General features: G+C 37.2%; 4 protein-coding genes and 1 long non-coding RNA gene across 8 annotated transcripts; 4 read left to right on the top strand and 1 right to left on the bottom strand.

Annotated features, from left to right (window-relative positions):
- The first annotated feature begins 5213 nt into the window (after positions 1-5213).
- Positions 5214-8681, top strand: LOC109171767 (protein ABHD17C-like). 2 transcript variants are annotated; one of them, XM_019320832.1, is made up of 7 exons: positions 5214-5976; positions 6467-6503; positions 6587-6823; positions 6913-6960; positions 7309-7745; positions 7867-7952; positions 8264-8681. In XM_019320832.1, exons 1-6 carry the CDS (start codon positions 5675-5677, stop codon positions 7943-7945), a joined length of 1140 nt encoding a protein of 379 aa, XP_019176377.1. In that variant the 5' UTR covers positions 5214-5674; the 3' UTR covers positions 7946-7952; positions 8264-8681. The 2 variants fall into 2 exon arrangements, with proteins under 2 accessions (XP_019176377.1, XP_019176378.1); XM_019320833.1 differs by lacking the exon at positions 8264-8681 and having other exon boundaries at positions 5215-5976; positions 7309-7764; positions 7867-7953.
- A 1072-nt stretch (positions 8682-9753) lies between these two features.
- LOC109171768 (biogenesis of lysosome-related organelles complex 1 subunit 2) lies at positions 9754-11440 on the bottom strand. 2 transcript variants are annotated; one of them, XM_019320834.1, is made up of 3 exons: positions 11356-11440; positions 10532-10663; positions 9754-10139 (listed from the first exon to the last, which is right to left on the bottom strand). In XM_019320834.1, the coding sequence occupies exons 2-3, from the start codon at positions 10619-10621 to the stop codon at positions 9873-9875; spliced, it is 357 nt and encodes a 118-aa protein (XP_019176379.1). In that variant the 5' UTR covers positions 10622-10663; positions 11356-11440; the 3' UTR covers positions 9754-9872. The 2 variants fall into 2 exon arrangements, with proteins under 2 accessions (XP_019176379.1, XP_019176380.1); XM_019320835.1 differs by having other exon boundaries at positions 10532-10665; positions 11372-11412.
- Positions 11441-11593: 153 nt separating this feature from the next.
- On the top strand, positions 11594-15870 carry LOC109171766 (WPP domain-interacting tail-anchored protein 1). 2 transcript variants are annotated; one of them, XM_019320831.1, is made up of 5 exons: positions 11594-11688; positions 12618-13251; positions 13532-14634; positions 14946-15167; positions 15514-15870. In XM_019320831.1, exons 2-5 carry the CDS (start codon positions 12705-12707, stop codon positions 15721-15723), a joined length of 2082 nt encoding a protein of 693 aa, XP_019176376.1. In that variant the 5' UTR covers positions 11594-11688; positions 12618-12704; the 3' UTR covers positions 15724-15870. The 2 variants fall into 2 exon arrangements, with proteins under 2 accessions (XP_019176376.1, XP_019176374.1); XM_019320829.1 differs by having other exon boundaries at positions 15511-15870.
- A 1299-nt stretch (positions 15871-17169) lies between these two features.
- LOC109171739 (E3 ubiquitin-protein ligase Praja-2-like) lies at positions 17170-18414 on the top strand. The gene has a single exon (XM_019320794.1). The coding sequence runs from the start codon at positions 17170-17172 to the stop codon at positions 18412-18414; it is 1245 nt and encodes a 414-aa protein (XP_019176339.1).
- Positions 18415-19545: 1131 nt separating this feature from the next.
- Positions 19546-20295, top strand: LOC109171747. The gene is made up of 2 exons (XR_002052650.1): positions 19546-19821; positions 19929-20295. It is a non-coding gene; the product is annotated as an uncharacterized LOC109171747 (long non-coding RNA).
- The last annotated feature ends 574 nt before the right edge of the window (positions 20296-20869 follow it).

Genomic DNA, 20869 nt, shown 5'->3' with positions numbered 1-20869 from the left:
AAATTCATCTGTGGAAATTAACAACTGGAATAATCAACTAAACTCAAGCACTGCTTGAACTTAGCAATAGGAAAAGCTTCAGAATATCAGGATGGATCACCATCAACTTCCTGTGTGACTGAAAGTGCATAAGCAACTATGTTGGTTTCATCATCACTAGCATACCTAGCAGGTTTTTTAATTGTCCTCCTAGGACGATCCATAGCAATGGAATACTCTCGTTGTGGCTCGACGAGAGGTGTTGTGCTAGTAGATGCATCATCTTTAGTATTACCGTCAGCAGTAGTAACACTATCAATAGGCCTGAATTCAAACTCCACCTTCTCACCAGTACTCTGTGTCTCACCTGTACTGGGAACTTTTCCAGAAGAAAGTAGTGCATTTTCATCAAAAGTGATATCTCGACTCAGAATGATTTTCCGAGAATCAGGAGACCATAGACGATACCCTTTTGACTCAGAAGCATAACCAAGGAAAATGCATTTGACAGCTCTCGGGTTTAATTTACCCGTACTGGAATGAGCATAAGCAGGACATCCAAAAACTCTTAAGATAGAGTAGTCAACAGGATTACCTGACCAAACTTCCTCTGGAATTTTGAAATCAAGGGATGAATGTGGAGATCTATTTACCAAATAGCAAGAGTCGAGATATCACTTTTGATGAAAATGCACTACTTTCTTCTGGAAAAGTTCCCAGTACAGGTGAGACACAGAGTACTGGTGAGAAGGTGGAGTTTGAATTCAGGCCTATTGATAGTGTTACTACTGCTGACGGTAATACTAAAGATGATGCATCTACTAGCACAACACCTCTCGTCGAGCCACAACGAGAGTATTCCATTGCTATGGATCGTCCTAGGAGGACAATTAAAAAACCTGCTAGGTATGCTAGTGATGATGAAACCAACATAGTTGCTTATGCACTTTCAGTCACACAGGAAGTTGATGGTGATCCATCCTGATATTCTGAAGCTTTTCCTATTGCTAAGTTCAAGCAGTGCTTGAGTTTAGTCGATTATTCCAGTTGTTAATTTCCACAGATGAATTTGATCCAAGGTGGAGATTGTTAGAAAATACTATTTTATGTGGCTCAAATGCATGGAGAATAAGTCTTCCACGTTGCATGCACGTCCTTGTTGGTCTCGATTCTTCACGCCATGCCGCAACACGTTTCCATGTTTCATGCGATTATTTCTCTTGTTTGTAATGTATAAATAGCTTTGTGTTTTGCTTTGTTTAATACACATCAATTCAATATATATTATATTCATTCTTTCTTTCTCACGTAGCATACTTATATATATATATTATATTCTTGATAGTAATATATATATATATTTATATTTTCATTCTTATTAATTCTTTTGTCATTTTTATATATTTCCCTATTATTTAACTTCTATAATTCTCAATTTTCGATTCTTCGCTTCCGCATTATTCCGCTATATTCCTAACAAGTGGTATCAGAGCGGTTTATTTGAGAATTATTTTCAAAGATGTCGACTGTTACTAAGTTCGATATCGAGAAGTTCGACGGGAAAATTAGCTTTTCTATCTGGAAGGTTCAGATGGAAGCCGTTCTAACCCAGAACGGTTTGAAGAAAGCGCTAGCTGGGAAGAAGAAGAAACCGGCTACAATGACAGATGTAGATTGAGAAGATCTGGATGACAAGGCACGTTCAACCATTCTTTTGTGCCTGTCTAAAGAGGTTCTACGTGAGGTGTTAAGTGAGACGACTGCGTCAGATTTATGGTCCAAGCTGGATACGCTTTACATGGCCAAAACTCTGGCGAACACGCTACGCCTGAAGGAGCGTCTGTACACAATCCGTATGACGGAAGGTACTTCTATTAAATCTCACTTGGATGAATTCAATTCTATTTTATTGGACTTGGAAAATATTGATGTTATAATTGAAGATGAGGATCGCGCTGTTTTATTGCTTGTCTCTCTCCCTAGATCATACACGCATTTCAAAGAAATTATGCTGTATGGTAATAGTAGTGATACCCTTACTTTCGACAATGTTAAGTCGAACCTATTGTCCAAAGAAAAGTTTGACTTTGAAATTAAGTCTGAGGACAAAGGTGAAGGCTTGACCGTAAGGGGTCGTTCACTTGAATCAGGGAGTAGCAATAAAAATTCTAGATCCAAGTCCAAAGGACGTAAGTCCAACAAATCCTGCAAGTACTGCAAGAAGCATGGTCATGATGTGACTGAATGCTTCAAGTTGAAAAACAAGCAAGAGAGAGAAAAGAAGTCCGCTGAAGCTAGTGTTGTTGAAAGTGATTCAGATGGTGATGTGTTGTTATCTGTTAGCTCCGGTGAGAAACGGAGTGAAACTGAGTGGATTTTGGACTCTGGTTGTACATTCCACATGTGTCCCCACAAAAATTGGTTCATCTCTCTGGAACCGGTTGATGATGGAGTTGTCTTGCTGGGTAATGATACCCAATGCAAGGTTAGTGGAATTGGAAGTGTTCAGATTAAAACTCATGATAACGTTGTCAGGACTCTTACCAATGTTCGGTATATTCCTGATTTGAAACGCAATCTGATATCATTGGGCACCTTGGAATCTCTGGGGTGCAAGTACATAGCTGAAGGTGGAGTTCTAAAGGTCATCAAAGGCTCTTCTGTTCTCATGAAAGCTTCTCGTTCTGGAAGCTTGTATGTCTTGCATGGCAGTACTGTGACAGGTTCAGTAGCGGTATCCTCATCGATGTCTGATGCGAATCTCACTCAATTATGGCATATGCATCTGGGGCATATGAGTGAGAAAGGCATGCATCTCCTGAGCAAGAAAGGTCTCCTTGGTGGTTCAGGTACGGGTAAATTACAATTTTGTGAGCATTGTATTTTTGGGAAACAAAAGAGGGTTAGTTTCTCTACTGCTACACACCGTACCAAAGATGTATTGGAATACATACATTCTGATTTATGGGGACCAACTAAATTCCAGTCTATGGGAGGCTGTAGATATTTTATGTCTATTATTGATGACTATTCTCGTAAAGTCTGGGTCTATTTCCTGAAACATAAAAATCAAGCGTTTTCTATTTTCAAGACGTGGAAAATACTTGTTGAGACTCAGACAGGTAAAAAAGTCAAGAAGCTCAGGACAGACAATGGCTTGGAGTTCTGTGAGTCAGATTTCAATGACTTTTGTGCGGCAAATGGAATTGCCAGGCACAAGACCTTGCCTGGTAAACCCCAGCAGAATGGTGTTGCCGAACGTTTGAACAGGACTCTATTGGAAAGAGCTCGTTGTATGCTCTCTAATGCTGGGTTATGGAAACGGCGTGATTTTTGGGCCGAGGCCGTTTCTACTGCTTGCTATTTGGTAAATAGATCTCCACATTCATCCCTTGATTTCAAAATTCCAGAGGAAGTTTGGTCAGGTAATCCTGTTGACTACTCTATCTTAAGAGTTTTTGGATGTCCTGCTTATGCTCATTCCAGTACGGGTAAATTAAACCCGAGAGCTGTCAAATGCATTTTCCTTGGTTATGCTTCTGAGTCAAAAGGGTATCGTCTATGGTCTCCTGATTCTCGGAAAATCATTCTGAGTCGAGATATCACTTTTGATGAAAATGCACTACTTTCTTCTGGAAAAGTTCCCAGTACAGGTGAGACACAGAGTACTGGTGAGAAGGTGGAGTTTGAATTCAGGCCTATTGATAGTGTTACTACTGCTGACGGTAATACTAAAGATGATGCATCTACTAGCACAACACCTCTCGTCGAGCCACAACGAGAGTATTCCATTGCTATGGATCGTCCTAGGAGGACAATTAAAAAACCTGCTAGGTATGCTAGTGATGATGAAACCAACATAGTTGCTTATGCACTTTCAGTCACACAGGAAGTTGATGGTGATCCATCCTGATATTCTGAAGCTTTTCCTATTGCTAAGTTCAAGCAGTGCTTGAGTTTAGTTGATTATTCCAGTTGTTAATTTCCACAGATGAATTTGATCCAAGGTGGAGATTGTTAGAAAATACTATTTTATGTGGCTCAAATGCATGGAGAATAAGTCTTCCACGTTGCATGCACGTCCTTGTTGGTCTCGATTCTTCACGCCATGCCGCAACACGTTTCCATGTTTCATGCGATTATTTCTCTTGTTTGTAATGTATAAATAGCTTTGTGTTTTGCTTTGTTTAATACACATCAATTCAATATATATTATATTCATTCTTTCTTTCTCACGTAGCATACTTATATATATATATTATATTCTTGATAGTAATATATATATATATATATTTATATTTTCATTCTTATTAATTCTTTTGTCATTTTTATATATTTCCCTATTATTTAACTTCTATAATTCTCAATTTTCGATTCTTCGCTTCCGCATTATTCCGCTAGAAATAATCGCATGAAACATGGAAACGTGTTGCGGCATGGCGTGAAGAATCGAGACCAACAAGGACGTGCATGCAACGTGGAAGACTTATTCTCCATGCATTTGAGCCACATAAAATAGTATTTTCTAACACTATAAGTCATAACACACTAACACAATTACACAAACCAAAATAACACAAAAAATAATATGTATTAAATACTAAATATATATACAAAATATATATGTATTAGCAGGTCGCGGGCTAAACCCGTGACCCGCCTGACCCGCCTCGCCTGGACCCCTGACATAGGCGGGACGGGCTAAAAAGCCCGCCTCCTGGTAGATCAAAATTTGAAGAACTCGTTCCCTACCTACGGCGGTACGGAACGGGTCGACCGACAGATAAAATCTATTTTTTGACGGCTCTAGTTCTACCGCATAACGATTGAAATTTGGTTGGGTAAAAGTAAGAAGGTATATAGATCAATAAATATATATTATGATAAATAGAAACAAGCAATCATCATGATAAATAAATATACTAGTAGAGGTGGTGAAAACATAAATAATTCAAGGGAAAAAACGTTATAGGAGAAAAAAATGTTATTTTCCCTTTTATATAATATATTTCTAACACTAATCACAAAAATAAATGCATATTTCCATATTTCATTCCAATTTGTTCCATTTATATTTTGTATTGTCCGAAGAAAACAAAGATAACAGGTTATTTTTCGAGCCCTCCGAAACGGGAGGGCCCCGCGATATCATATCCACTGCAGCACAGTCCACCCCGTACACCCTCTCTTTCTCTCACACCAATGGCCTAAACCCTAACGCCCCACGTGTCCAACAGCGAGACCCCCGTTGCTCCGTTACTCCGTACACCCACTTTGTTTCTAACGTTGTCTCTGCTCCTCCGATACCTTAAATAAAACCGCACGTGCTCCCTTTCCTTTTTAACGCCGGAAATTCCTCCACAGCACCTTTCTTCTCCGTTCGAACCCCCCACACACACAATACACGCATTGATGTGTGTGGAGTGACGTATGAATATTGAATATGATGATAGATAAAAGTAAAAAAGGGAAAAAATCCAGAAATCAATCGCGAGAATGCTCAAAATTGCAATTTTAAGCCCTAAATTGCTTTAAAATCGCACTAAGATTCTCTCCATTAGGATCGTATATCTTTATCCAGCTGTATATATATTATATATGTATGTATGTATATATATCCATATCTGTACATATATATATATATATGCACATTGGTGTGCATTTATAGATAGAGAGATTAGGGGTGGTGGTGAGGATGGGGGCGATGACGTCATCCATGGCGGCGAAGTTTGCGTTTTTTCCGCCGGATCCGCCGTCGTATGGGGTGGCGGTGGAGGAGTCCACCGGGAAGTTGAAGATGACGGAGGTGCCGGAGAGGGAGAACGTGGACGTGTTGAAGCTGGGGACGAAGAGGGGGACGGAGATTGTGGCGATGTACGTGAGGAACCCTGCGGCCTCGCTGACGCTGCTCTACTCCCACGGCAACGCGGCCGATGTGGGACAGATGTACGAGTTGCTGTGTGAACTTAGTCTTCACCTTCGGGTCAATCTGATGGGGTACACCCAACCTTCCTCCCCCAGATTAACCCTATGATAGATAAATGCATTTGGTTTCTCAGTGCTTTAGGATTTTGGATTGAAATGAAAGTTGAGTTCTTTGTGATTTTTAGTTCTGATTAGGATAATTGAGATTATTTGATACAGATTGAGAGATGAACTGCTGCTGCTCTAGTACTCTGATCTTAGTGGGTTGGTTTTAGTCTTTAGAAGAATTTAGATTCAAATACTTGATTGTTAATCATGAGAGGTTAAGTATTATGCTGAACACTTTTTGAACTTTTGCAAAGTGGCAAAAGAGTTGTAGTTGACTTGTTTCAACTGCAAATCTATTGGATTGTGTCTGCCATAATTAGTTAGTGACAGAAATGGTTGGGGGATTTGCTTGGCATGATTGCTTTTTTGGTCTTATTCTGAGTTTCCATTCTGCTTTAGCCCTTTAAGATGAAGCTTTAAATTTGAGTTCTTGTTTCTTTTTGTTTCCTTGTAGGTATGACTATTCTGGGTATGGCCTGTCCACCGGCAAGGTATGTGGGAATAAAATAGATTGATATGTATTGGTGATGCTTGAAATTAAGCTACTAAACTTTATTCGTTTATTTGATTATAGGCAAGCGAGCAGAACACGTATGCTGACATTGAAGCAGCATACAGATGTCTTAGTGAGACGTATGGTGTGAAAGAAGAAGATGTTATTTTATATGGTCAGTCTGTTGGCAGTGGACCCACTATAGATCTTGCATCACGTTTGTCAAGATTAAGGGCTGTGGTTTTGCACAGTCCAATATTGTCTGGACTACGGGTGATGTATCCTGTGAAGAAGACATACTGGTTTGACATATATAAGGTTCATTGATCTTTTCTTAATGTAATTATGCAACTGAGAAATGATGATATGCAGTTCAATTCATAATTTTCTTTTTCTTTCCAATGCAGAATATTGATAAGATACCTTTGGTTGAATGCCCCGTTCTTGTTATACATGTGAGTTTGCTACTTGAATTCTTCCATATCTCAAAGATGTTCCTTTAGTTACTGATTGCATATGGACCTTGAATTGTTGAAACTTTTTTTCATTTTTAATTTCTGATGTTTTGTACTGGCATTGTGGTGGGGGTTTCTCCACTTATCTCCCTGAATTTGAAAAGAAGTCTGCTTATTCCGTTTCTCCTACTGTATATTTATGTCTCAATTTCATTCTAGCATTATTAATATGAATATATGATCATTCTTGGAAGATAAGTGTAGTACTATAATCGACCTTTTCTTTTTCTGCCGGTTTTCATAATGACAAAAGTTGGTTAGTAGCATGCATTTTTTTGCCACTTTCAGGGGACTGCAGATGAAGTTGTGGACTGCTCTCATGGCAAGCAGCTTTGGGAGCTTTGTAAGCAGAAATATGAACCACTATGGGTTACGGGTGGTAACCATTGTGACTTGGAGCTCTTCCCGGAGTACATTAAACATCTGAAGAAGTTTGTGTCAGCTATCGAGAAGTTATCACTTGTAAAAAATGATTCACCATGTACAGACCATGAAGATGATCGTCGAAACAGCACAGACTGTAGACCCAGATCGAGCACTGATCAGAAAGAGAAGCCTAGGATAAGTACAGAAAAGAGGGAGAAGCCTAGAAGAAGTGCGGACTTGAGAGATAAGCCAAGAGCTAGCACTGAGAAGAGAGAAAGATCGCGTAAGAGTTTGGATCAAGGTGAAAAGGCGAATAGCAATACAGAATCACATGACAAAGCAAGGAAGAGCTTTGACCGGTCGGATTAAACTTATCTGGTTAAGAGTGTTTCATTTATTTGCCTCGTGTTAATATTAGTCCATGATGGCATGATGTTTTCTACAATTATTATAATAACTGTCGGAATTTAATGGTGGCAGCTTTGGTGATATGATGAAATCGGCTGTGTTATGCAATATTGATTGCTTCAAGCCATCAGGAGCAAATGTCTCTAGATAGAGGAAAAGGTCCGTCTTTTTGCGTTTCATCAGCCACTCTACTTTTCTTGCTTTTTCTTGTTTTGTTTTGTTTAGATAGAGTAATTCTAAACAATAATTCTTTAAAACGTTAATGAGATATGTACCTCTCAATCTGTTTGTTCTCAAAGCTTCAACATTGTGGGAAAAAAGTTTTTTTTTTTTTTTGGATTTGGGCTCTTCTCACCATAGTTTGCTCTTAGTCTATGATTGAGAATTTGAGACTGCCCGTTTTGTGGTTTTCTGATTTCTGATAATATAATATAAAGCATGCCTTATTCTATATTGCCCAACTGCTCACAGATTGCTTCTTCACCCGGTTCTGGATTGGTGAAGTTTCCCAAGGGGTATGGCGTGGCCCTAATTCTCGAGGTGCATCCAGTGCAAATGTGCAATGCGGGTTGAAGATGTTACGATAAAGTTTGAAATTATTGATTACATCCTTTGTGTACTTCCTCATACGAGAGACATTAGTCTCTTGGTTCCGGTCGCAAGAAACTTGGGACTATCTCTTTTGAGAAAATTTATCGTCCAGTGTCAATTTTTTTTTGATGTATTTAATTTCATTGAGGTGAGGAAACATGATATGGAAACGAGATAGGACATAAACTTGTGCTTTCTGAGGATTGGACAGAAAATGCAGAAAGCTATACTACATTTATATATCTAATTATTGCAGTTTTCTGGGGTTCTCCCAAGATTCAGTTTTGTCTGAGAAACTAGTGATATTTAGACCCTTTGATCCCATTTCTTGCTAGAATGAATGCTTTTTACTACATTGGGTTTTTGGAAAATAGGCGCATTCTTATCCCGGGATGAGTTTTTGAGAAAACCAGTTTCGCATGCTAATGCTATGCTAAGCTCAGGCCAAGCAGCAAGTTTTGCCTCAAGACCTATGCCAGCTTTGGTGAACGTCAGAAGTTTGGTTTGCTTATATATGTGATAAAGGCAAACATAATGGCCATCTGTAGTTATATTTGAGGAGCCTCTCACATTTTGAAACTTGTTTTTATTCACTTTTAGGTTGTGTTTGAAAATCAAGATAATGAGTTTTAGAAAATATTTTCTGGATAAAGAATCATTTTCAAGAAAATAAACAAAATTGTAGAATACTGATTTTTGAGGGAAACTAGTCTAGTTTCTATTGGTTTGCAACAAAAATTGTAGAAACCAGTCTACTTTGTTAAAAACTACAAAAACCAGTCTGGTTTTTTGTCGGAAGAAAGTAGAAAGTTGAGGATGGTGGAAGAAAGTTGATGCATTTGTAGAAGAAAGCCGAAGAAGTTGTGGAAAAAGCAAGGAAGAAGAAGTCGTGTGGATCTAAAAAATGACTTACCCAAAAAAAGAGAAGTTATTCTCCAAGAAAATAAAACTATTTTCTACATGATCGAAAATCATTTCCTGTTGACTTTAACTTTTTATCCTTTTCAAAAATTATTTTTTCCGGTTTTCAAACACACCTTTATGTATGATGGGTATCATGTATATACAATTAGATATGTGGAGATAGATTGATGTCCATCACTGCTGCAGTGCTGCATATAGCAAAATTGGCATATATATGATGAAAGAGTACTAAAATTATTAGCAGTATAAGAGATGAATTGAGGGTGTGTTTGGTTCCAACATGAAAATCGAAATTAGAATAGAAATCAAATACTTAGTAATTAGATTGAGTTTTAGTAAAAGTATTTTGTATGTTTGAATTAATGGAATGAATTAGGTAATGAGTTTTTTAATTATAGGGATAAAATCAAATTCTATACCTATGTTTAAAAAAAAAAAAAATTATCAACCAAACAATCTGTATGACTTCCATTTCCATTCCTCGGGTCTAATCCCATGAACCAAACACACCCTAAGAAAGAGTAAAATTAATGAACAATATGAGGATTTAAAAGGTGTAGTCATCATGAAGGTGGAGTATGGTACACAGACTGAACTTTTGATTCCAACAAAGAAACATACTTATCAAGCATAGATACTACAGCTTCAAGTTCAGTTACTTGCCCCTCTATTGAATCAATCTGCTGCACATACTCGTCAAAGCTACCGCTTTTGGACTTGAGCTGCTCAACAAAAACTCTCAGCCCGGAAGCCACATCACCAAAGCCTTTATACTCTTCAGCAACTCGTATATTCATTCTCTCCAAAAGTTCGAGTAGATTGTTAGTTTCCTGTGATTTGATCAAAAGCGTTAATTCCCGTTAAAAGAAGGCCTAGAGCACCAGCTACAACAAGGCAAGCTTTTATCAGAACTGAGTTTTAAGCAAATCATGCTGCAGTTAATTTGCCATGACCTATGAAACATGACCTATAAATTCCTTGTTAACTATGAGTAATGAAGGAATGCTAAGATGGTGTGGTAGGGATGGAGACCAGGCTGCTGAGTTTGAGAACGAAAAATTCAATTTTAGCAAAGACAAAATGAAAAGTGGAAAGAGCTTATGTTTCAGAGAACTAAACAATCCTTTTCTATTTGAAGTTTGAGAACTAAAATCCAAGAATTTCACACTCGATTGGGCAAACTCATTCTAAGGAAAAGCTAATAATTAGATATTTCACATACCTGAAGCTCGCCCTTGACCATCTTTGAGACATTGGTGAATAGGTCATTGAGTGATTCAGCCAAGTGGTCGCGATCATCTCCAGAAGCCATTTTAGTTTGCAAAATTCAATGTTTTCCCTTCTCTTTTCTTTCCTGAAACAAGAAGTGAGCAGAAACTAGAGGATATTAAACTTCCAACTACTATGCCATCGAAGAAAATGCAATATGCAGCCAGAAAAGCAACAAATGAAAACCTTACTATGAATGCTATATAGTTACACCCCTTATTCAGTTATTCTAAAACAACAAGAAACATAGTTTTTATACATACAAATATAATATACAAGAACATGATTAAGAATAGCTACATTTTGATTTTTGATTTACGGAAAAGTCTGAAGGTACACTCTATGTGAAGCTTGCTTGTTATCCCTAATTGGCACCCACAACTGACCAGCTCAAACCAAGAAGGCCAATAGAGTTCGAACTTAGAACTTGTGATTATCAAACTTCACAAATGGGTTGGTCCCAACTCCCAAGAATAGCTACATTTATCAAATGGGAGTTGCACAAGATTTTGAAACGATTCTTCAGTGGCTTGCAAATACTTAAAGCTACAATCTTTCTGCAGGATAATCAGCCAAACTGCCTAAACTCTAAATAACAACCAGGAATCATTAAACAGAAATTCCTGATTTCTAAAGAAGAAAAAATCTAAAAATAAAAAAATACAAGCAGCAATTACGCATCGCCAGTGTCATAAAGATCCGTAAAATTGATTCATTTCGTTAAAAAAAAAAAAAAAGGAAAATTCAAATAAAAATACTACGAGCGAATGAAGATACCTTGGCGAGGTGCGTTTGGTGCAGAATTGCAGATCGCGAAGAGAGAGAAAAACTCCGATTTCAGATTCCTTTAAATAAAATGGGTTGATAATGAAATGGGCCCACTTTTCAACGACGAGGCCCAACTTTGGCCTGAAGACCGAAACACGCCACGTGGCCACCAAAGGCAGTCACATGACCAGCACGTGACACGCACTGCGCTGTCTCGAATGTCGTCATTTCGGTACGAGTATCGATCGAATTCTTTTCTTTTTCAAAAAGAAATTATTTTTTTCCACCGAAACGAAGTTCAGCAGTTCAGACTCACTCTCAGCTCTTCTACTCTTCCAACAGGTGTGTTGAATTTGTGAACGCTCGTTAAATTTGGTTTACTTTATCGATAATTCAAGAATTTTTTTTTATTTTTTTGGTTTTTGTTATTTTTAGCATTTAAATTCTTGATTGTTGAAAAAAAAGAGGGAGGAATATTTCAATTTATTGATGTGGGCAATTTGAATCGTGTCGGTAATTACTATTGAATTCTTAAGAAATTTTTGTTCCTAAAGATTTGGTTGTATTTTGTCATGTTTGATGTGTTTGAATAGTTGTGGAATTTTCATTTATCAATCATCTGTTATTTGTATTGATCTTATCTCTTTTGATGGGTTTAGCTGTGTTTAGGGAGGAAGGGATTTGAACAGAATCTGAAAACAATTAGCTATTTGCTAGAATTGAGAAATAAGGATATTAAAAGGTTGTCAAAAGCTATTCGATTGTTTCATTGTTAGAATGTGTACTCCTTAATGCTCTTCATTTGTATATGGAGTAATTAGATTGCATGCTTACTTCCCTTTCCTTGTTCCATTTGTCTCCATTGTTATTGTTGGGCGGTGGCTCAGAGAGCCGAGTCCAGCATTCTGTCGTCGAAACATGGCACTGACTGCTACTACGCAAGTATAAGGAAATAAAGTTGCGCTTTTACTACTAACTATAGCTATTGGGGTGGCTCAGAGAGCCGAGTCCAGCATCCTGCCATTGAAACATGACACCGACTGCTACGCAAGTATAAGGAAATAAAGTTGCGCTTTCACTATTAACTATAGCTATTGGTATAGTGATAAACGCTTGATCCTGACATTTATCAATCCATGATCTTTCTGGATGCATTTTTAGCCTTTCTGTGATTCGTTCTATGTTCTGGAAAATGCATATCCTACTTGTGTGCTGTTGGAACTTCTGACATGCAATATAGCCCCGTGATGTGTGGACCTTTTTAAATGTAGTCTCCTGAGCCTGGGTGAATAACCTTTACGGAGTTGTCAGGATTTGTGGACTGTTAAGGATCGTCTGTCTGTAGCTCAAAAACTATCATGGATGCCAACTCTGGGAAGGATGAACACTGCTCTGGTGAACTGGAGGAAGAATCGAAGAATGTTGACTCTCTTGATGTGATTGTATCTAGTGGAGAAACCATGCAAGAACTAGGAAGTATTGAGGAGGAGGTTATTGCTAAGATTGAAGTAGATTTAGCAGGCTCCTCAGAGAAACTTGCCAATTTAGGTGTACTTAAAATGCATGTGGAAACAAGGGAAAATGAATTTGAGGCTTTTGTTGCTGAGAAGGAGCAAAGTTCAAATGATTCTGTTCAGAAGGCGATGGAGTTTGAGCTTTTATCTGTACTCTTGGACTCTGAGGTAAGGGAACTAAGTGTTTTGTTGTCCTCTCTTCAAATGGAGATTGGGTATTCCCGCCAGATCATACCTTCATGTGAGGATGCAGGAGAACTTTATGGGGTGATTGAAGAAAAGTTGAATGATGCCGAGAGTTTCCTAAAGCAGTCACAAGAACAGCTTTCGGAATTGATGGAGCAATCTTCCAATTTTCAAAGGATTCTATTGACCATGGAAAATGTAAACGGTAAGTTCCTTGTATTTTATCTCTTATTTGATGGGAGACATCTGTTATATATATATATATATATATATATATATATATATATATATATTATACACACATATACTCATAAAATTGAAAGTGGAGTATCATATTCAATCAGAGCTACCCCACCCCTTCCTATTTTTGTTTTTATTTCTTAATAATAATTAAATATATAAAATAGAAGAACAAAGAACAAAGTTTTCTATCAAGTACTTTCTTCAATACAATCAAACTTGTGAAATTTTTTTTAATATGGCAGGGGAAGACGATGAAAAAGTTTTGGAAATTCTTGAAAATGCTGCTCCTTTAACTCCAAATACACAGATAAAAATGCAGATTGCAGAGCATCAAAGACAGGTTTTGCAAATGCTGGAAAAGTCTCTGGCAAATGAGCTGGATCTTGAGAATAAACTTTCTGAATCTAAACAACGTGAAGAAGAGCTGAATATTAGTTTTCAGCAACAATTATTCTGCTTAGAAATAGAGCTCGAAGATGCTTGTGGAAGGCTGTTTACAGCAGAAAATGCTAGTGAAGTCCTGCTTGGGGTTTCAAAAGAGCTAAGGGGAAAACTTCAAAGAACACACTTTAATTTAAACAGTGCTTTACAGAGAGAGGAAGACTTGAAGTCTAAACTGAAAGATTTGAATGAACTAGTTTTAGCCAAAGACAGCTTATTGCAGAAGGCAGAGAATACCTGTGAAGAACTTAGGACAAAAGTGAACTCAGTTGATAAACAATTGAAAGATTCTGACTCTCTCTTACAGACTGCTAAAATCTCTGCTCAGAAAAACTTGGAAATGAAGATTCATGAAATGGAAGCTAGAATAAATGATCTGATTGAAAAATGTTCCATAGCTGAAAGAAGAGCCGAAACTGCAGAAGCTGAGTGTAAATCATTAAGAGATGTCAATATGGAGCTCAACGAAGATCTCAGTCTCTTTAGGAATAGTAGTAGTGTTACTTCTGAGAGAATTTATCTGCTTGAGAGGCAGTTGAAGGAATCTGAGCTTCATCTTCAACATGCAGTGGCATCTGCTGAAGCCAGTCAGGAGAAGCAAACGATGTTAAATTTTACTATAAAGGATATGGAAAATCTAATTGAGGGTCTAAAGTCGAAGGTTTCTAAAGCTGAAACTCTAACTGAGAGTGCTGAAGAAAAGTGTATCATCTTGTCAGAAGCTAATGCTGGTCTCAATGATGAATTGAATTTTCTGAGGAGTAGAATGGAATGCATGGAGGCATCCTTGCATCAAGCTGAGGAAACAAAGAAGGCAACTGCCAGAGATATTAGCTTCCGTACTCAACTGATAACAGATTTGATTATGCAATTGGCACTTGAAAGAGAAAGACTTCATAAGCAGGTTTCTAATCTAGCTCCTACCTTTTCATATTTGATAGAGCTTTAAGTGCCTTTTTGCCCGGTGTTCTACATTTAGGTTTATGAAATGTCGAAAACACAATAACGTACAACATGCTAGAACTATACCCTCGAACCAATGCAAATACAAATTTCAAATCTATAAAGATATTTGTGGTCAAATTATGTGTACAGATAAGTTTAGGACATTCTCCTGAATAACCTATTTGATTAAGGTGGGTTTCCTATGGAACAGTTGATTATTTACATCTTTATATTCAATTAAAATTTGTGTAACTTGTATGGTATGTTCAGATATCGTCATTGATGAAAGAGAAAAAGGCGCTGATGAAGCAGTTTGAGCAAACTCTGATGAAGCAGTTGGAGCAAAAGGACAAGGTTCCTGATGCAGTTCTCGGTGGAGATGATGCAGAAAATACGGGAGAGTCCATGCTCACTGAGCACAAGTCGTGTAGTGCAAATTCACCAAAAGAGAGCACAAAAGAAGCCACGGAGGTCCCTTTGTCTGATAACATGGTAGGTGATTGTGCCAATTCATCTGCTTTCTTAAGTCATATATGATGACTTCACTTTCTAAGAAAGAAAGAAAAAAAAATCAAATCAAATGCTCAATACGACAAACAATTGAAGCATGTGCTCCATCTCATCTAAAAGCCTAAGCTAATAGTTGGATTGCACATTAATGGTTATATGCTCAACACGCCCCCTCACGTGTGCCGCTTATCGGGTGACGTAGAGATTCGAAGCCAGCAACACGTGAACCGTAGACGCTTATCCCAAACTATCTTTCTTCACAATGATTATTTATTTCTCATTTCTGAAATTCTCTAACCTGATTTTCCTTTTGAATACTGAGCAGCAGGATGAGGATGAAAGTGAAACATCTCAAGAAATTTTCGAGGATGAGCCAAAGACAGAAGAACACGCTGTTTCAACATCCAAACTTGATTCCACAAGGGACATAGATGCAAGGCAGCTTAAGTCCAAGTATTTCATCACAGCTGCTCTTTTGATTATGATTCCTGCTCTCCTAGCTGTTCTGTATCAGCATATGAACTCATCTTTAGGGTAAAATTTTGAACCCAGTTTCGTTTAGACAAAAATTTTGAACAGTGTTGAGACACTAGAGAAAGAAACAGAATCTTGTTTGATCACAATATGCTCTCTATTTATACTCATATTTCGGTCATAATTAATATATGCAGCCGTTGGTTAACAACTTCAAACAATTTTGATTGTACTGCGGAGTAGCTTATATATATATATATATATATATATATATATATATATATATATATATAATGGATAAGTAGTATAAAATCAAAATGTCCATAATAATAATATTATTATTATTATTATTATTAATCTGAAATGACGGAGTAATTTATATCAAAACTATAATGCAATGCAACTGTTAAATGTTCACAGTTTTTTAAATTAATTGTTCACTTTGAATATAAACTTGTATCACTTAAAATATATTTAATAGATTTCAAAATTTATTTAAGAGTTAATTTCACTGGAGGTCCTTGTCTTTTGTGATAATTTCAAATTTAGTCTCAGACTATTGTTTTTGTCATTTTACATCCCAGATTATCATTTTTAGACACTTTTAGTCCTTCTCATAATTTTTTTTATATTTTTAGTAAAGGCATTTTTGTCTCTTCATATTTTTCTTTTGTTATTTTTTTGGTTTCAACCAGTTTAATTGATTTAGAATTTTAGATAACCTCTGATTTTTAGTAATCATATTTTTAACTAGATTTTAGTAAAGTTCTAAACCAATTAAACTGGTTGAAACCGGAAAAATAACAAAAGAAAAATATGAAGAGACAAAAATACCTTTACTAAAAATAGAAAAAATTATGAGAAATGTGTCCGAAAAACGATACTTTGAGATGTAAAATGGCAAAAACGATAGTCTGAGATTAAATTTGGACTTGTCACCAAAGACAAGAGATTTCCTGTGGAATTAACTCTTTATTTAACTATGCAATTTAAGATAATACCAAAGGAAAGCATGATCCTATTAAATCATGCAATTTGGATATAAACTTGCTAATCACTTGAATAAAAAAATTAAAAACATTTCATTTTTTTGTCATGCTCTTTAAATTCTTTTTTGTTGTCTTAGTCCCTCGAAATAAAGATCGATTATTTCGATCGAATTATCAGAGACGAAAAAATTGTGACTTATGTTTGGCATGACCTCTTTTATGAACTAAATTAGCAATTTTGTGAAGTTGAATTTTTGAAGAAACCTTAAACAATGCTAAGAAAAAAATAGAAAATGATCCGTAAAACAGAAAGGGACGTATCCTTCCTACGAGTCCGAACCCCCGCAAGATGACGGAAAGAGAGCCGAAAAATGAGGTTCATTTGATTTTGATTTTTGAGCGCAACAATTTCCAAATAATCAATCTCCCCTTTTATTATTCTCTTCCAAAAAATAAAAATAAATAAATTCACCTAAAACCAGCCAGATTCACTTCTACACTTTAATCTGCTTTCCGTTTTGATGGCGGATGCGGAAGCGGAAGCCGAAGATTCTACTCTTCAACATCAACTGCAGCACCAAATCACCACCAACACCGGCGGTTCCGCCGCCGCCGCCGCAGCCGCGGCGTTCGCCGAGGAGGAAACCAATCTCTACGCCTTCGAGTATGACTCTCTTTCACCTCCCACTCCCACGCTTTCAGCTTCTTTTGATGATTTCAACTTCGCCCCAAATTCACCCTCGCATTCTGACAACTCCGATTCTCTTCCCAATTCCCTCTTTTACGACGACGATGAAGACCAAATGAATTTCGTCACCGATTTGTTCGATTCTCGCGACGATGGGGATATAGATAGGGTTTATACAGGTGGCTCGAATGATGTAAGTAGTTCGGAGGAGCTAGAGTTAGGGTTAGGGTTAGGGTTAGGGTTTGGATCTGATTTCGATCCGGCAATTATTCCTTTCGAATCGCATAATTTTCCATCTACTGATGGCCTTCGAATCGTCGGGATGGCCTCGGAGTCAGACACGGAGGATTCAGAGGTGAATTCTGGGGTTAGTTATCGAAATGGGGATGTGCCAGCTTTGTTGAATTGTCTTCGGTTTGATAATCGGCACGAAGAAGAAGAATTCGAGTGGGAAGAAGTGAATGAAAGGGTCGTGGAGAGGGATAATTTGAGTTCAATGATTGATCGAATCGAAGAAATTTCAGTTTCCTCAGAGATTTCTTCTTCTGAGGGGGAGAACTCAATTTCTGGTGATGGAGGAGGAGAAGAGGATGGGCAAAGGAGTTTAGAATGGGAGGTGCTGTTGGCAATGAATGATCTTGAAAGACATCTTGAATTCGAAAATGAAAGTATTGGTGATGGGATATCATACTTAGCTGTTAATGATGATCATGCTTATGCTACAGACTATGACTATGATGCCCTCTTTGGCCAACTTTTGGAGATCGAAGGTGCTTTGAAGGGTAGTCCTCCTGCTTCCAAATCTGTAGTCGAAAGTCTTCCTTGCGTGGTCTTCACCAATGAGGAGGCGAGCAAAAACAACGTCTCTTGTGCGGTTTGTAAAGATGATATTTTGGTTGGAGAGAAGGTGAATAGGCTACCTTGTGCCCATCATTACCATGGAGATTGCATTGTGCCATGGCTAAGCATTCGGAACACATGCCCTGTTTGTCGTTATGAATTGCCCACAGATGATGCTGATTATGAGAAGAATAAAAGTGAGAGGCCAACTGGAGGCTGGAGCTGGCTCTATCAATGATTGTGGAGCTTGGGTATAATTTTGAACTTTTATTATGAGATTTTATCCCTTTTATATATATATAACTTAGGAATTCCTGGACAGAGCAAACACCTCTTTTGCATATGTGATTTTTTTTTTTTTTTTTTTTTTGGGGTCATGTATAATGTAGTGCAAGTGTTGAAACTCTTATGTTGTAAGAGATTGGACAGTTGTAACTCCTGTTCAAATTGGTGAAGTCTGCAAATTCTGTGGTTATCATGATGTACGTACGGTCCTTTTGCTTCTCCTAGTCATCCTGTTTGTTCTGAATTTGAGGTTACTTGTCCTTTGAGATTAGAAAGCGGATTTTTTCAGTCCCTTTTGAATTCTGGTTTGCATAACTCCTTATAGTTGTTAGCTGTGCTAGTCTTAGGTGTTATGTCTAATAGTCTGGTTTGGGGAACCAAGTGATACACAACCTGGTTTATACTCGGTTGATTTGGGGGAGTCGAGGAGTAGAATTCAGAAATATGTACCATATGGGTTGCTAGGGCATCGTCGTAACCTGGTGACACACTAACCTGGTTTGTTTATCCTCAAGCTGCATGTAGTAGATCAGGGTGTTATTTGGGTCATCATCTATTCATCTCTATGCTAGAATGACAGCAACTTCATAGCCTAGTTGTTGCACAATTCTGGGGTTGATACTTGTTTACCAAAGTGCAAAAATGCTAGAGTTTGCTCCCAGAATGAAGGTAAATGGACATCAATATTGCTCAGTCTCTGGGTATAGACAGGAATTAGCCAAAGAAAAACAAAAAAATTCAAAATCTTTATGTGCAGGTAGTGATGTTAGGCTAATTTTATAACTTCATAGGCACATTTGCTTGCCATCAGCAGACTAAAGGTGCAAATGTTGAAGACATTTGGGTCTGCCCAAATACCTGTTATCATACCAATATATTGTTGAGTGGTTTGGTAATGTTGTAGAAGGCGCTAGCGCCTAGCCACCTAGTGGGGTGCCCGGGGTGCCTACTGCCTAGTGTATAGGCGGGTGAGTAATAATAATAAGAAAAACACAACACATTGCACATCCCAAAAAAAAAAAAAAACACGGCCAAATTGGTTGACTCAGGAGCCGAGTTGGCTGTCTTGGGTGTTTAGGTCACCTAGTTGGTTGACTAAGATCCGTTCAAGGGTGAAATTTCTTCGGTCTAGGGGTGTCAATTTCTTCAGTCTAGGGGTGCCTAGTGCCTAATCGGAGCCTAGGTGATTGCCTAGGCCGATTTCTACAATAGTGTAGTCAAAGGAAATACTATAAATTAATGGCATCCACTTCTGCTCTGCTCCTCTTTGCTCAGCTATGGATTTATTGATGCAGCATCATCATATCCAACTTTTCAAGAAGGTGCAACTTCCCAAAAAAAAAAATTGTGATAAGAATGGGTGAGTATGGGTCATTAAGTGCCTGCGTATGATAATGAAAAACCGCACTACTAGGAAACCTTGTTTATGGCATTGGATTATCATTCTACTGACCCCTTTTTTGGCAGAAACTATGATGTTTTTTACCAGAGGTGGAGTGGGGACTGAAGATTATTGATTCAATCATTGTGGAATTGAACATTTGAATGCCCAATTGCCCAGCACCAAGTAAATGATGGAAGCTAATTAACAATGGAATAAAGCTGCCTAAAAGTCCGAGCTAAAAGATTAAACAGATGGTCTGTATTTCCCACAGATATAAAAGAGATTTTTAATTCAATCCCTATCAAAACACTCGTGCATCAAGAAAGAAAAGAAAAGAAAAACAAACGAAAAAGCTTGACTCTCTTTTTAAAAGCCTGTCTCTATTCTTTGGGTGAAAATGGATGTATTGGTATGTTGTATTACTTCTATACAGTAACAAGTATTCTCTTTTTAAAAAATCAAATTTAAGAAAGTATGTTTATATTTTAAATAAGTGACACATTTTCGATTTTGTTCATTATAAATGAGAGTATGAAATGTAGAAAATGCCATAATGTTTATTTTAAAAATAAAAAGGAGTGCAAGTTTAACTGTTTACAGAAATTCTGAAATCACATTACCACTTTTCATTTTGAGAATATAGCAGTATAGCACTATAGAACTTCACTTTAACTGTATATTTTATTTCAAATTCATGTTTTAAGAACATTTTAGTAACTACGGAGTGAGTAATAAATGTTACTTTTTCTGTCCCATTTTATCTATCGTCTTTGTTATTCATTGGTCAAATCAATTATTTCTTCCTTGGTTATTTTTTTTATTAGTTTTTAATTATTTTTATATTAAAATTGTGTTTTATAGTACTTTTCATGTAGTTTCTAAATATATAAATTTTATATACTAATATTAAACTTAATGTTATGAAAAAATAAATTCAAAATTACTTCAGTCAAGCCTCATTAATCGAACGAGACACATAAAATGAAATAAATGGAATGTTAAATTTGTTGAAGGGAAAATATGT

The sequence above is a fragment of the Ipomoea nil genome, unplaced genomic scaffold (genome assembly GCF_001879475.1).
Source record: "Ipomoea nil cultivar Tokyo-kokei standard unplaced genomic scaffold, Asagao_1.1 scaffold0380, whole genome shotgun sequence".
Taxonomy (NCBI): domain Eukaryota; kingdom Viridiplantae; phylum Streptophyta; class Magnoliopsida; order Solanales; family Convolvulaceae; genus Ipomoea; species Ipomoea nil.
This window is presented reverse-complemented; position numbering and strand designations above follow the sequence as displayed.